Source organism: Melanostigma gelatinosum, assembly GCF_949748355.1.
Source record: "Melanostigma gelatinosum genome assembly, chromosome: 1".
In the NCBI taxonomy this organism is placed as follows: Eukaryota; Metazoa; Chordata; class Actinopteri; order Perciformes; family Zoarcidae; genus Melanostigma; species Melanostigma gelatinosum.
In genome coordinates, this window is record NC_136634.1 from 4,906,790 (window position 1) to 4,922,119 (window position 15,330).

General features: G+C 42.0%; 2 protein-coding genes across 2 annotated transcripts; both read right to left on the reverse strand.

Annotated features, from left to right (window-relative positions):
• Window positions 1-4,931, reverse strand: isg20 (interferon stimulated exonuclease gene). Its single transcript, XM_079276053.1, has 4 exons — window positions 4,868-4,931; window positions 3,311-3,935; window positions 2,515-2,715; window positions 1-788 (listed from the first exon to the last, which is right to left on the reverse strand). The coding sequence occupies exons 1-4, from the start codon at window positions 4,897-4,899 to the stop codon at window positions 588-590; spliced, it is 1,059 nt and encodes a 352-aa protein (XP_079132179.1). The 5' UTR covers window positions 4,900-4,931; the 3' UTR covers window positions 1-587.
• An 803-nt stretch (window positions 4,932-5,734) lies between these two features.
• pdia3 (protein disulfide isomerase family A, member 3) lies at window positions 5,735-11,657 on the reverse strand. The gene is made up of 13 exons (XM_079279687.1): window positions 11,350-11,657; window positions 10,509-10,587; window positions 10,227-10,344; window positions 9,947-10,054; window positions 9,712-9,841; window positions 9,479-9,595; window positions 8,644-8,769; window positions 8,324-8,506; window positions 7,578-7,686; window positions 7,163-7,291; window positions 6,779-6,858; window positions 6,417-6,474; window positions 5,735-6,326 (listed from the first exon to the last, which is right to left on the reverse strand). Exons 1-13 carry the CDS (start codon window positions 11,481-11,483, stop codon window positions 6,210-6,212), a joined length of 1,488 nt encoding a protein of 495 aa, XP_079135813.1. The 5' UTR covers window positions 11,484-11,657; the 3' UTR covers window positions 5,735-6,209.
• Between the last annotated feature and the right edge of the window lie 3,673 nt (window positions 11,658-15,330).

A 15,330-nucleotide genomic window follows, 5' to 3' on the forward strand; every position in this document is an offset into this window, starting at 1 on the left:
CTGGATGACATTTTATTATGAGGACCTTCAAGAGCAGCTTACAGTGAGAGGTAATGAAATACCAACATTAAAATCCACAACTGTTGCAATATAAAACCTTTAAGGCCACATAGACGTGGCGGCAGCTGCAACAGGTTAAACTAGTTAAGATGTGTTCTTAGACTCTGAAAACACATTTTAAAAGCTTCAACTTGTTTGATCACGGCAGCATTTTAAGAAATATCTGAAAAATGCAGTTTGTTTTTTCCAAATCACCATCTGTGCCCCAAGATTAGTTCTGTGGCCCATCGATAGTAACATGTTGCCTTTCAAGTCGGCGCAGATACATTTTGAGAACTCCCAACTATTCAAATCATAAGTTAATGACCAACATTTGTCATTCTAACCTCACGAGGAACAACTGTGCCGGTAAATATCTGCTGTCCAATCATGTTTACAAGTAATAAGTTAACGTTTTCATTTCCCCCAATGTGACACCGGACATCTTCTCATGTGAGACAGAGCAGATAACCGATGACTGTAAATCACCATGTAACGTACTCTGTTGAGGTATTTCCAACTACACTCGTCTTGTGAATACTCTCCTCTCATTGGCTGTCGGCGATGACGTCATGCGGCCAGTACTCGTCCTGCATGTAGTGGTTCGAGGAGGCGAAGCTGGGCTCGCGCGGGGCGTCTTCGTCCCTCAGCCTGCTCTGCAGCTCGCGCTCCCAATCGCCCTCCACCAGCTTGTAGAGATCGAGGGAAGCCAGAGCGTCCTCCACCGAGCAGTGACCTCTCCGCCCCACCTGGCCAGGTGAACACAGACCCGGGTCAGCGAGTGTCACAAACAAACCACACTGACTTCAAAAACACAGACTACCCTGTAGTTATGTGTACATATCATCAAAAGGAAAACCACTCTCGGATACGCTTCTACTTGAACTGTTTTCTTTAATTTTGTACCAACTACAGCCCGACCAACTCTGGATTTTAGAGGACAATACCGACATGACACTCAGATTGTTTGCCGGTGAAATCCGTATAATGCCAGGTGTCAACTGTAACTGTTGCTCGCTCGCTCGCTTGGGGAAAGTAATCTCTGTGTTCAGGCAAGTGTTTCCCTATTTTCTGTAAATGATTTTCCTTTACAAACACTTGCTGCTTTCAACAAAAGCAGACAAACATGCTGACAGCTCACTGGGCGACTGGTTCGTGACCAGGATCACTGCAGTTTGATACTGAGGGACACTACATCCTTATGTATATATATTAGTGGTGTCACGGATCACCCCTCACGGTTCGGATCACTCGAGTATTTTTTTCTTACAGTGTAATCATCATAGTGTGTAATAAAGTTCTACTGCTGCTGTTCCTTTTCAAGTAACAAGTCCCCGAATATCAATGCACAGTGTCTGAACAGTAGGGGTGTCACGGATCACAAACCTCACGGTTCGGAAGAAAAGGGGAGGAGACAAATATAACTTTGCTTTCCATTTATTAATTAAAGAACTTCAAGAACACTTAAAGCAAAGAACTTTGGGCTATAGTCTTACATGAAAACAAAAATATTGACGATGTCCAATTTGAAACAAAACGAAACAAATAAAAATGAAACATTCAAGAATACTCAATTCTGATATCCCCGTCCTTTCATCAATACTGAAAGAAAGAAAGGGGATGGTGTCTGTTCATATGTGTGGACATGCCGATGTTGCCGCTGTCGTGTGTCTCTCTTTAAATAACGCCTACATACCGTAAGCCTCAGAGTGAAGCTAGACAGGCCCAATAATATTCCAGTCACCACAGAAAGGTCGACCCTCTCCCCAGACAATGGAGATATTCTCATATTTTTGGAAATAATGTCACAGTAATGTAACATTGTTGTGTATTTGAATGGCATAACCTGACAGGAAGTAAACACAGACCCAAGTTGTTGCTGAGCAGTTCAGTTCAGTGTAAACGGTGGAAGCTCACTGGCTGTTTCTTTCTTTCAGTATTGATGAAAGGACGAGGATATCAACATACCTCATGTTGCACTTAAACTTAACAGAATTCTTGAATGTGTTATTTTTATTTATTTATTTCAAATTGGACATCTTCAATATTTTTGTTTTCATGTAAGACTATAGCCCAAAGTTCTTTGCTTTTAGTGTTCTTGAAGTTCTTTAATTAATAAATGGAAAGCAAAGTTATATTTGTCTCCTCCCCTTTTCTTTGTTGATCCGAACCGTGACTCCTGAACCGTGAGGTTTGTGATCCGTTACACCCCTAATATATATATATATTATGGAACAGGTCTCTCTCTAACATAGTAGTAATGTAAAGCTGCTTGACACAGGTCCATTACTGATAAAAGAAATAAGATAAAAACAACAGAACTGTATGAGAGCATAAAGTCTAGGATCAATCTTAATGATCGCTTCAAGTAGTTTCAATGAAAACCTTAATTATCATAAAGTATATAATATCTGAGATAAGCCATTTATTTATAATATCACATATTTACAGTGTAAGAAGTGTGAACATGCTCACCTGTATCCTCCTGTTCAGCAGTCTAACAGCCAAGATCTTGAGGGAGGAGCAGCGTTCGCGGGGGAAACCGGCCAACCGGCTGAGGTGGCGTGTCGTGCACGTGTCCCTGACCATGTGACCCGGGTGGAGCAGCTCCAACGCCTCAAAGTCGTTGTAGATGGAGTGGCCGACGACCACTTTGCCCTCAAGTATACTGAGGATCTACAGGAGAGGGCCCACGCATGTGCAGAGGAGGATAAATGAAAACGTAGCTGCCATTAATGACCACGAACGAGTCGGAGTGTCAGCTGGGTTTAAACTAGACAGTTCGAATCCCTTTGACCAGAATATGGAGCTTAATGTACGATTTAAAATGGACAGAATGTTTCCCAAACCCGTCCTCAGGCAGAGCTGGACTTTTGTCTTTCTGTGAAAGGTTATATTTGTGATATCCTTTCAGACATACAGGAGGTGACAGTCTTCTTAACGTCACCAAATGTCACATTTTATCATCGAGTTGTTTATAGTTCTACATGAGTCTTGTGAAGAATACAAGCTGCTCAGCATACTGTAACATAATGCTAAAGCTACCAATGATCGCTGGAATAACGACCCCGTTGTGTTGTAATTGTATAGTTTATGGATTACTCTTTGAATTAAATGTTTTCATCAATAAACTAACCAACCTTGGACATTGTATGTTGATGTATCCACATTTCCTACACCGACTTATTCATTGTAAACAAAGTATTTAGAGGGAGGAGATAATAAAAGAATGAATCAGTAGATCTCAGATCTAAAAGCCAGCAGGCCTCACCTCCTCCCTGGCCTGAGCGAAGGCGATGGCGTTGTGCAGGTGATGCCTCCGGATGCCGCTCCAGCGAGTCCTGTAGTCTGTGACGAGCTGACACGGCCGGACATACTTGTCGTACAACACGCTGCCACGGTAGTCCAGGATGCTGCAGCGGGCCAGCTCGCTGCAGCGCCCGCCGGGCCCCGTGCCGACCATCTCACAGTCCAACGCCACCACCGTGGTTGGGCACGAGCTGAGACACGGTGAGCTCCGCCCGCTGGCCGGAGGACTGGCCTCCGAGGAGAAACCACTGTCCATCTCCCAGCTGTCTCTCAGGGCTGTGTCTAAACTCTGGTGCTCAGACGCTTTAGGCTCAGCGAGTCCAGGTTTAGCCGCATCAGCGCTCTTGTTTTCAGAGTTCAGAGAGCTTCCACTTTCCTGGTTTGCGTTGCTCGATTTAGCTTTTTTGACCGGTTTATTTGTATCCAGATGTTCGTTGTGGTTGTCCATTGTTTTCCTCTTCACGTTGGCGAACATCATGTCCTGCTGGCATTTCTTCCTGGCTGTTTGAATCTCCATGGCTTGAAGCATCATGGATTGTTTTGCACCAGGCAACTTTATTCCTTTTTGACGGCCTTGAAGCCATATTCTGAGGAAATTTTTAAAAAAAACACAAAAACATCCCGATTATCATTAGAAAGAAATCTAGTTGATGACCAAGACTACATCGGGATTTGTTTTTCTAAATTTGCTCCGATAAAAGGTTGCAGTGCCCCTTTTGTCCCATGGGTTGTTGTTGGTTCATATAATAATAATAATAATAATAATCTTTATTTATGACTGACACCGACAGTACGCATAATGCAAATAAATGGTTTTATAACACCGAGCACTAAGAAAGTAAATTAGTAAAGTGTGGAAGATGTCAGAGGAGCATTATTATATAAGATAAGGGAGGACACACTCCGTTCTGTTTGACTGTGCCACCAAATTACATTTTAAATTCCGTCAGTTTAAAACTTCGCTCGTAAAAGCTGCACAAAAAGCGTAAATGAATTAACGTGAATCGTCGCTAGTGATACTGTAAATCCCGTAGGTCTGTATGTACGACACACCAAATTATCGTGTGCATAGAATGTGACTCCTCGAGCAGTGGGCCGTTGTGCGTCGTAGCAATCAGCACGTGACCAAACCACCGTTATAAACCCCTATTATCAATTTAAAAACACGTGGCAGGTGAGTTGTAACGAAACCGCATTTAACATTTACCCTAAACGGTTCATAATAAGCGGGAACTCGTATCGTACGTGGTGTTAAACTTTGGAGCCACGGACAATAACATGCGACAGATATTTCAACGTATTTTGGTGTTTAACGTTAACGTTAGTTAACTTAACGTTAGTTCTAGAAAACCGACTTTAGCTAGTTAGCTGAAGAAAGAGCCACGTATAACAAGACGTTAAACATAATTCATCGAACAAAAACATTACGAAAGACTAATATAAATATATACGTGTTGACAAAACACAGAAGAGTAACGTTACGATATGACATAAATATGATTTAATAATTCTACCTTACCTTCCGAGGTTGCACGTGCGATCTCTGTACATGCCCGGTGAAGAATCCTCTCCTCGCAATCCGATTGGCTCATTCTCTTCTTCTGTTGTTGGACAGGAAGTGTTCAACTGTCAAATAAATACGTAGTCGCCGCCAACTGGTTGAATACGATATTGCCCAAAATAATGTTTCAGAAATGCAGTATCTCGTAATTTAACCACGTAAATATACTAGTGTAGTATCAGCCAATCTCTATAGGTTAATTTAAAGTCAGTGAGTCCTATATTCTGCCTCAAATTCAGACAAATTAGTTAATTAGATTTTATGCACGGATCTTCGTATAGTCTATCTGAAATTTATTTTGTAGTGAAACGGGCCTAACACATTTAATGTAAACAAAAAAAATCGGTAATGTTTCTGTATTTTGCCCCCTTTTATCCCAAATTGCTTGTGTAATCATTTAGACCAAAACCAAATTCAGTCCAATGTAGTTTTTATAACCGCATGACCAAATTTATGACAAAAGCTGAAGAATATATATAAAAATCACCGATTTAAAATATTCACCAGTTTTCAATGAGTTATTATTTTCAATAATTGTTCAATTACATGAAGGAAAAAACATCCCAAATATGGCTTCTGAAATGTAGGATTTTCAACATCTTATGTTAAGATATTTAATTAAGACTCTTGGAAGTTATGGATTTTTTTTACCTTTCCGACATAAAATACTGAACAATTAATAAACAGATTAACAGGTAATTGAGTTACAGCCCTACATAAACAAAGCTTAATACAATATTTGGAATTACACAAAATGTTTCTTCCAAGGCTAAAAAAGGCAGAATGATAAAACATGCGGGTCATGAATGAAGATCATACACTTAGTTTTGGTTTTGTTGGCCTTTTTATTTCACAATCCTTCCAAATGTACAAAAACAAAGACGTGTTACAAAAACAAACAGAAAAAATTAAATGAAAATAGGAATTCACCAATACCATTACCCCCCGAGACGACAACAAAAACCAATGACAGATGACCGGAGACAGGAGTCAAACCAAAGTGCATCAGCCTGAGGTGTAGTAGACAGACCAGGCGAAATCAAAATTTTCAAAAGCAGTCCCCTCTTCCCTAAAAATTTGTTTTTGTTTTTAAACATCGGGCAGGCCCTGGCCACCCACCACCTTCCACAGATTTCCCAGAGCAGCGGAGGACCTAAAGGGAGGGCCGCGTCTTTTTCGACTTGGCCTCAGAGCATTCGGTAGTTCACTAAGAGTGGATGATAATTTAGTTCTTTCTTTGCATGATTCCCCCAATCCTCCTCCTGTTGTGGTGGGGATGTTGAGTTCCTGTCATGAGTTTTTATAGCTCGGTCTTGGAGTCTTCGTTGACGTCCTTTGTCTCCTCCTCCACCACCACCAGCGGGTTGGAGGCCTCCCTCTTCAGGTAGGAGACGAAGTCACTCACCTCGCGACCTCCCTGCAGCGCGAGCGGAGAGACGGGAGCGTTAGCGGAGACGACACAAACATGAAGTTACTGTTTTGAACGATCACTTGAGCTCATTCTCACCTCGTATTTCTTTGGGCTCATCTTATGTCCGGCTGGGACAAAGTACAGAGTGGGGAACCTGGAGAAGCAAAAGGTCGAGGAGATTAATAAGAATTTATATCATCTACACGTCATACTGTACCATCAGACGTTTTGTTCTTCATTCTTTAATTCAAAATCTGTAATCAAACCACAGATGAGACCTTCAATCTCCTGAAAATCCATTGACATGAGTTCCAGTAAAGATCTCGACTGCAATTAACAGTGAAATGTGGCCAGACAGCTTTTTAATAACACACACGCACTTTTTTTTGCTGTGTCATCACCTTTCATATCTATACTATAGATAGGATCCTATTACACTGAAGCGACTCATGACTCACCCGCTGACTTCATATGGAGTTGGCACATCGTTCGCTGTGGCGTCCATCTTGGCGATGACAACGTTGGGATCACCGGAGAGCTTTAAGAGCAGAGGAGAGAACCTGTTAACAAGCTTGTTCTCAAAATCTACCAATCCAAGTTTTGACCCAATGCTGGTCAAACAGAACTAGCAGAAAGGGTTTTCAATGAGTTAGAGAACTACCGTTTATATCCTTTTGTGAACAAACGTACAGAACTGAAATTAACGACAAAACACTATCCAACCTCAGACTGCTCTCTTTATGTCAAGTTCTTCATGTTGGATGCTGAAGTAAACACTTCAAGCCATTCTTTAATGTCTTTAAAATGCTCGTGTATTCAGAGTAACGTCTTCTCTGCCTCACCTTCTCTCCCAGCTCTTGGAGTTTGGGCTCCAGGCTCTTGCAGTGTCCGCACCACGGAGCGTAGAACTCGACCAGCACGTCTTTGCCGTCGTCGTTCACGATGGAGTCGAAGTTTTCAGCCACGACGACCTGAACACAGACGTCACATGTTGGCTCATTATGGATGGATGAAGAGTGCAACTTATTTTTAACGATAGTATTTGAAGTCATGAGCCGGTGTGAATGTGTTTGAACGCTCTCAACAAGCGCCGTTATAAACCTGGTTTAAAAAAAAAAAAGAAAAAAAAAAAAGAAGCTGTGCAGCGTTTAATGTTGATTTAGAACATGAATGAGGGTTCAAACTATGGCAACTTTATTAACAGAAACACCACATGTTAATCAGTAGTTAAGAACACTCCTGGATGTTCCGTCTCACCTTGACGGGCCCATCGTTGTTTTCTGGGACGGGCTCGGATTTGAGGTAACGCTTCAACTTGCCATCAAAGTAATCCTGCAGGAAACGCTCCAGAGCTTTACCATCTCGACTGTTCGGACAAGAACAGAACTCGTTTAAGTGTTTGGGATAAACAAACGCAGAACCAATACAAAGCTACCGGTAGTCATTTTTATGTGCTCTGGAATTCACATAAATAAAAACCAAAGTTATTAAAACAAGGCATCATTTTAATGACCAGTAACTTCTGAACATCACAACAGCATCAGGTGGAGATGAACGAGTTGTTCCACTGTTAGCGAGAGAACGTTCCCTCGGATTAAGGGACGCTAAATAATTCTGTTTTTATACGAAAAAGTGAAGTGGGAAACTACAAAGCGTGTGGTGATGAAATATGATAGAATACATTCATTTGGATTCGTAATGGCAGTGATGGGCAGAAGACTTATTTTGGTCTTTACAGCAGACAGTAGCACGACACACTAGAAAGCCTTTAGTCACAAAAGGTTGAGACCCTCTGCTCTAACACATTAGAATTGCACATCCTCACTGTGTTAAATACGAGTTACACAGTGGCTCTACATGTAGAAACATCATCAGTTCAACTTTCTTTTGAAGTCTTGTGTGCATCATTACATGTTTCGTACCGTGTAGGTTGTGTGTGGTATATGTTGGCGTTCAACATGCACTTGTGGCAAATGAGTAAAATAACCTCTGAATGGACTTACGAGAACTCCTCGGTCATGACGTATTTGTCTCCCTTGCCGGTGCGGATGGCCACCAGAGGCAGTTCTCCCGAGCTGCCATCCATGCCGAACTCAGACACATCGTTGCTGAACGCGCTCTTGCTGGCCACGGCGAAGTTCAGCTTCTTGCCCTGATCGAGGAAGCCCTTGGCTACCTTCATCACCCTGTAAAATGTTAACGTTTGGTTTTAAAGATGAAAGTGGTGCCTCAAATCAAAGGCGGTATTTCGGAAGTAAGAAGTTTAGCTATTCAAACTATGAGGGGACAAACTAGTTCAGCTATAAGGTTTAAAGACACATACCTGTTCCTCCAGTAGTTGGAGCCTTTGGGATTTTTCTCATAATCAACATCATAATAAGCCACCAGCAGCTCTTTCCCCCGCAGCTGGTCTTTGTTGTCGTCAGTCATGTGGGGGCAGATTCCAAAGCTGCGTTGAACAGAGAAAGTAAATCAGTTTGCAAAAGGAATTTAAACCAACAAGCTATACTGCTTTAGACCGTTATAGACAAACACATAATCCAGAGACAGTCTGTTTACACTTTCCAGCAGTGAAATCATTTAGTTTGTTTCAGACTTCAACGTATTACAGTTTGTGTTTGGACAAGAGGCGAGGCCAAAGCAAAGTGAAAGTACAAGTGAAAGTAAAAAGGGGGATCTCACAAACCATACACGCCGTCTCATGTCTGTGAGTGTGAACACTGCGGAACCACACGTAGATGAAGCATGCATACAACTACGCCACTTCTTTTGTCACCGCTTTATCAATATGTGTGCTTGAGATCCCAGATTTAATGCTAAATTATAAAAGTTCAACGTTCATGCCAGTGGTTTCACACTTGCAAAATGTCATGACACCAGATTATAAAGTCCAGTAGTTGTTTAAAAAGTACCAAACACAGTTCGATACAGCCTGGAGGGAAGCATTGTTGATCGTGTTTGCAGAGTGGGCGGCTCACCTTTCTCACACACGGTCCCGTTTACTCTGGGCCATGAATGTAAATATGTGCCGTTAAGACACAAGGTGACGATATGTTTAACCACAGCCAACAAGTCCAACTACTGCACATGTATTGTGCTTTGCAAAAAGAAAGCTTTGGTTGAGGTAACAGTCTCCGCTCAAGAGAACCAACACTCACATGTTGTCCTGGATGAACTTCTTGATTTTGCTGTTGGTGTATTTGTCCTCGCTGTATTTGACGGAGCTTTCTTCAAACTTGTTGTTGAGTCTCTGTGGGCGGAAAAGGACGATTCCCCTGCAAACCGAAGAAAAAGGAAACGTCAACGCTGTCTCGCTGCACCGACAGCAGCTACACTGGCGATGTCTAAATGTGTGACGGTGCAAGTTATGGTGACAGAAAGAGCTACTTACTCTCCATCAATGCCATGGCTCTGGAGGAGAGCCTCAGAGTTGGTGTGGGCGAAGCGGTAGTTGTCCCTCAAGGCGCTGGCGGCCTTCATGAACTCTACCTGTGCTGTGCTCTTGTCGTCAGCGAAAAACCCTGCGAAGGAAAGATGAATCATGTTCAGATCAGAGTGCAATAACCACAGGCCCGTTGTTTCCAAATGTCTGAAAAACAGGGACTGAACTTCAAACAGTAACTCACCAACAACACTTGCGTCTTGTTCCGACGTGTACTTCGTCAAGTCCGCGTCAGTCTTGAGCTCCACAGAAGCTGGTCCAGCCTGCTTCTTCAGGAAACTGACAATACCGTCTACAGGGAGCAAGAGGAATGCAGACGAACAATAAGCACGGCAGAAGAAAAGAAAAATGAAGATGGCCATGAGGTGACAGAATAAAGCAGATTAAAAAAATATTTGTGCAAGTGTTGGCGTCTTGAAGACATTTAAAAAATGCAGAAATGAAATCGCATCCGAGGCAAATACCTGCAGTTCTGGGACCCTCATAGGGACCAGTTTCCTCTCCATCCCTGAAGATCTTCAGGGTCGGGTAGCCACTGACACCATATTTGCTGCATATGTTGGTGCTGGATGTGCAGTCAACCTAAAAGGAAAAGAAAATCATTCACTTTCTAAAGAGACACGGCGAGCACTGTAGTACAGAAAGCTCCACTAAGTAATCCTGCAATTTCCCCACTGAGGGACTAATAAAGGATTATCTTATCTTATCCTAAATGGGACAGTTAAGTGAAATGCATTATGCAATACCTTGGCCAGAGAGACGATGCCTTTCAGGCGCGTGGCGGCTGCCTCGTACTCAGGTGCGAGACGTTTACAATGGCCGCACCTAATGGACAGAGGAAATGGGAGAAGGAGTTACACGAAAGCTGTGTTCAAGTTCCAGCATGAGAGAGGATCCTGAGGGAGATCGAGTGATTTCAGTGTGGACTCTGTTGATTATTATATTAATAAAAAGGACCTCAAGAAATCCCAAAAGCCTGAGTTTGATTATGAATATTATTTATTTTGTCTGTGTACTAGTCTATAACAAAGAGTTAACATTCACCTTCCCGTTCTAGACATAACGAAACGTACAAATAAACGTTTAATCTTAACGTTTTTGACAAATAGTACTCTGACTAACTTCTACTTTAACTTCAAGTTTGGCACAGTGGAACCACGTCACGGTTCATCGGGACCAATCAGAGGAAGACACCAAAACTTCCCCGTCCAATCAGAACGTTACAACAGTGAAAGAACACGCCCCTAACTTCCTCATAGCCTCATTATCACGCAGTTTTCATTGGAAACTATTCCCAGCAGTTTAAAATATCAGTCAAGACTAATGTCTTTATTGTGAACAGTTTAATAGTCAATGAACTATCCAACTGTTGTAGTTTTTAAACCACTGGTCACCTTAAACCAAACCTTTGAATTAAGCTAGTTACCTTGCACCTTCTGCGCTTCTAGCTAACATGCTAACGATCGGTCACTCGCTAACAAACCGAAGAAAGAAAGCCTAGCGTTAACTACGTTAGCTTATTACCGGCTGTGAACAGTTAATTAAATAGCTTAAATGCTCGCGACAAAGCGTGGAAAAAACACTCACCACGGGGCAAAGAACTCCACAAGAGCCATTCCGTGGTCTCCAATCCTGCTTTCGAAATCATCATCCGTGTAATCGAGCACATCACTGGCCCAGGTGAAGCCGGTGAGAGCGGCCAAGAAGATCACCTTAAACATATTCTTTTTTTTAAAGCTTTAACCCTTTAAACTCTATTTAAATTTATTTTAAACCACAAAAAAAAATGAACTTTGAATTGCAGGTCGCAGCCCTCCTCTTCGGCTCCTCGGCGTCGTGAAGGCTGTGAGCTGAGCTCCTCGGACAGGGCCAAATGCAGACTAGTCGATAAGAGGAAGAGGATGGAGTCGACGAGGATGTTCACGCGAACAGCGGGACCTCTCCTAACCACAGTGTGGCAGCCTCCCATTGGCCCGTCCGACGCGTCACTCAGCCTCGATCAGCCAATGAGAAGCTCGCAGAAGAGATACCATCGTCTCAGGAGCCAATCACGATTAGACTTAATGAAAACTCCTTTATCCAACACAGAGCTGGATATCATGGCTGCAAACAACTCTAAATGTGTCCATTTTGTTAAAAATGAAGAAGAAATTACTTAGTTTATGAATGTCAATGGACTAATTAGGATTATGGAAAAATTATTTTGACACTTGAACCAATCATTCAATTAAACTGGAAGCAAACTAGATGTAATGATGTAATATGAAAACCAAAACCAGAAAGTTATATGCGCACAATCAATTTATTATTAAATGTCATATATATATAAAGCCAAGTTCCCGAGGTGATTGTATTTAGGAAGTACTTTTAATGATAAACAATAAGAAATGTGCTCATACAGTTATGCTGCAGTAATGTTTTTAAGGATTCTTTTTTTTTACACTGTGAATATATGTTTATCAATTGAATCACTCCAAGTCAAACAAAAAAAGAAGATAAAAGTTACAAATTAAAGCTAGGATGATAATCCCTCTCAAATTTTCATGTAAACCATCATCTGACTCCTCCAAACCTTCACTGGTCAAATTTCTCTTCATTCACACTCACTTATACTTTGAGATCTTCCTTCAGGCACACTGGCTGTTGAACACTTGTACCAGCTCATAAGTTGAGACTTATACATCGTCAGTGTTCTTAAACTAAGTACAATGTTGGCTCAGGTGTCAGAGGAAAGGTCAAAGGTCAAAACACGTTGCTCGGCAGGTTTCTACAGCCTTTGGGCCACGTACTGTATACCTGTTGTGGAAAAACTAAGCTCCCAGGATTTCGTGTGCTGGGGCCATGACTGACACAACAAACCTTTCTTAGAAATGAATTGTCACTCCCTGAAGTTTGTTTTTTTATTGGTTGTCTATTTGTTCATTTTTCTTGAGCCACGCACAGCCTGACTGGGACTTTGTGTCAAAATGTGTTTCTTCTCTGTTGCTGTTTTTGCAACTGCAACAGAGAATCAAGCACCTACTAAACAACAGGTAAGCAAACGTGCATGCTGCCCCCATTACAGCAACAATATACACTTGTGATGATGACAAAAGCACAAAGTAGATCGATCGTTTTAGTTAGTTTTTCTATTTCTTATTATTAAAGACACACAGGCAACAATAGACTGCAGTCACATACAGTGCTAAACATTTTCCTTTTTTTTAAATAAAGCTGCAGTTATACTATTAAACCAGCAGAGGGAGCTCTCTGACAGCACAGCGTGCTCCTCAGTCGCTGGTAAACACTGTTCATAGTCAGGTATGTTACTTTGGAAACATATATTCTATCACTGTTGAGTGAATACACACAAGTCACTCAACACCTCGGTAGATGTAGAGGTTTAAAGTTTTACTTTAAAGGCAGTCCTTTGAAGGATACTCTGAGTATTCATACTCAGAGTATATTACAATACAATTACTATCACAATCTGTACATTCATGTACTAGTCTGGTGCCCAGTGAGAAGTCCCTGCAACAAGTCTGATACTTGCATAATCCAGTAGATCCTTTATGTGACCTGTTTCAGTGTCTCTCAGCTGCAGCAGAGCTTTGGCCTCCATCGCCTTTTCATTAGAATCATGTTTCTGCTCTTCAGACTGCACTTGTAGCGGAAATACGCCCCAACAAAAGTGTAAATGTTAAAGTTATTTAAAGTCTGTCAAGCACCCACATTACTTTTTCATTATTTATTTATTTATTTATTTTGACAGTTACAGACTAGTAGTGAAAATATAGGAGATGTGCCACCGTTTTTAATATAAAGACACAGAACACCCGGCTGATCATATCTTAGTCTTTTCATTATAATATAACAAATAATAATATTTACATAATATAATAAATACGTTTACAGCATCGTGTATGCACTGATGGACTTTCAATCCAAATGAAGCTCCACTGTATACATCTAAAAACATGTTCCTCAGTCATTATGAACCCCGCTTCCTGAACAGACCGGTTTCTTTCAGAGCCCCCCCCCCCCTCCTCATCTCTGTGGCTCAGACGTGCAGCTCCACAGACTGTGAGCGAGCTGTGCTAATCCTCTCGAGCAGAGCTGTCTTTCTTCCACACCAGCCACCGTTTACTGTAAACCTGCAGCTGAGATGTGAACGGAATAGTTCAGAAGACCGGCTGACTGTTGATGCCGGGGAGGCTGTGAACGGCACTGAAACTCCACGGGAATTTGAGAAACATCTGCACTGTTTCAAAGACACCGACACTCAGCATATCTTACATACGGTAATCATTTCCACATTGAATCATGATTTTATCCAACGGTCTGTTTCTGTCTTGTCATCATTCTCCGACTACCATTTGATCCTGTTTTGTATGTGGCTGAGCGCTCTGCAGTCCTCTTCTGCACTGCACCGATTTGTTTTTCTTTGTCCCCCATGAAGCCCCTTCCCTTTCTGACATTTCCCCAAATCGTAGCCTCCATTGCCTCTGCGGATGGGTTGCCACGGCAACCCGCTTGCTCCTCAGCCATATCTGGAAGGAGGAGGAGGAGAGAAGAGGTCTGCAGCATTACGCTTGTGGCATGTGAGCGAACCGGCGGGAGGGCGGAGGATGCATTCAGGACATCAGAGCCTTCCTCCGAATCCTCCAAGAAACAGATTCCTCTCGACACCGACACTTGACGTCTCAGCTGCGTCTCCTCAGAACACCGGACGCCTTGTTGTCCTGTTGGTTGTCCCAAAACACTGGGCAAACTGTTGTTTCAACACTAGAGACAATAAAACATCTATTCATTCATTGGATGGGACAAAGCACTCGTTAGATACTCCCTGCACTGCAGAGAAAACACTGGCATCTCTGCAGCGGCTTTGAAACAAAGGACGGACTCACATTTAGGTTCATATTCACTGTGGAGTGCAGACGATGAGGCGGCACACAATCCGTTCAGCATGTCATTACATGCTGTGGTTGTACAATGGGAGTTTGCTCCATACTACACAAGTTCACAGTTTTAATAGTAACTAATGACGGAGCTGAAAGGATAAGTCTGGCAATATTCTTTATTTTTCTTGTTGTCGAAACACCCCGTGAAAAGAGACACAAAACTGACGATGTTTAATTAACGCTGTCTGTCAATTTCTTTCCAGCTCCCCAACCGGGCCTGTGACACTCGGCCCCAACACCTACTGAAGAATCTTTAAAGAGATATACTTTCAATTTAAAGAAATAATTACATTACAGCTAACAGTTGTTTTCATTCTTGATTTATCTGCTTGGTCTATTAAATGCTTAAAAATCGGGAAAAATTGGCATTCAGCATGGCTTGTTTTGTCCGTCTAACATGTCAAAATATTCATTTGACGGTCATAAATGAAAAATAAAAGCAGCAAACTGTCACATTTCAGAAGCTGGAGCCTTGACATGTTTGCTTAAGGAGTGGCTGAAACAAATAATCAATTATCAAAATCGTCGTAGACTTAATTTTCTGTCGCTGGACTAATCGATGAATTGCTCATCGTTAAACCAGTGTGTGTCACTGATGTGTTTGTTTGGAGAACAATGAAGCACACAG

What these genes read in the sequence shown, in the direction of transcription:
- isg20 (XM_079276053.1), bottom strand. Translation starts at nt 4,899, where the DNA reads ATGTACAGAGATCGCACGTGCAACCTCGGAAG. An exon ending in CGCACGTGCAACCTCGGAAG is followed by an intron (nt 3,936 to 4,867) that starts GTAAGGTAGAAT and finishes AAATTTCCTCAG; the next exon opens with AATATGGCTTCAAGGCCGTC. An exon ending in TGCTGAACAGGAGGATACAG is followed by an intron (nt 789 to 2,514) that starts GTGAGCATGTTC and finishes TCACCTGGCCAG; the next exon opens with GTGGGGCGGAGAGGTCACTG.
- pdia3 (XM_079279687.1), bottom strand. Translation starts at nt 11,483, where the DNA reads ATGTTTAAGGTGATCTTCTTGGCCGCTCTCACCGGCTTCACCTGGGCC. An exon ending in GTGGAGTTCTTTGCCCCGTG is followed by an intron (nt 10,588 to 11,349) that starts GTGAGTGTTTTT and finishes TCTGTCCATTAG; the next exon opens with GTGCGGCCATTGTAAACGTC. An exon ending in ACAAGACGCAAGTGTTGTTG is followed by an intron (nt 9,842 to 9,946) that starts GTGAGTTACTGT and finishes TTTCCTTCGCAG; the next exon opens with GGTTTTTCGCTGACGACAAG.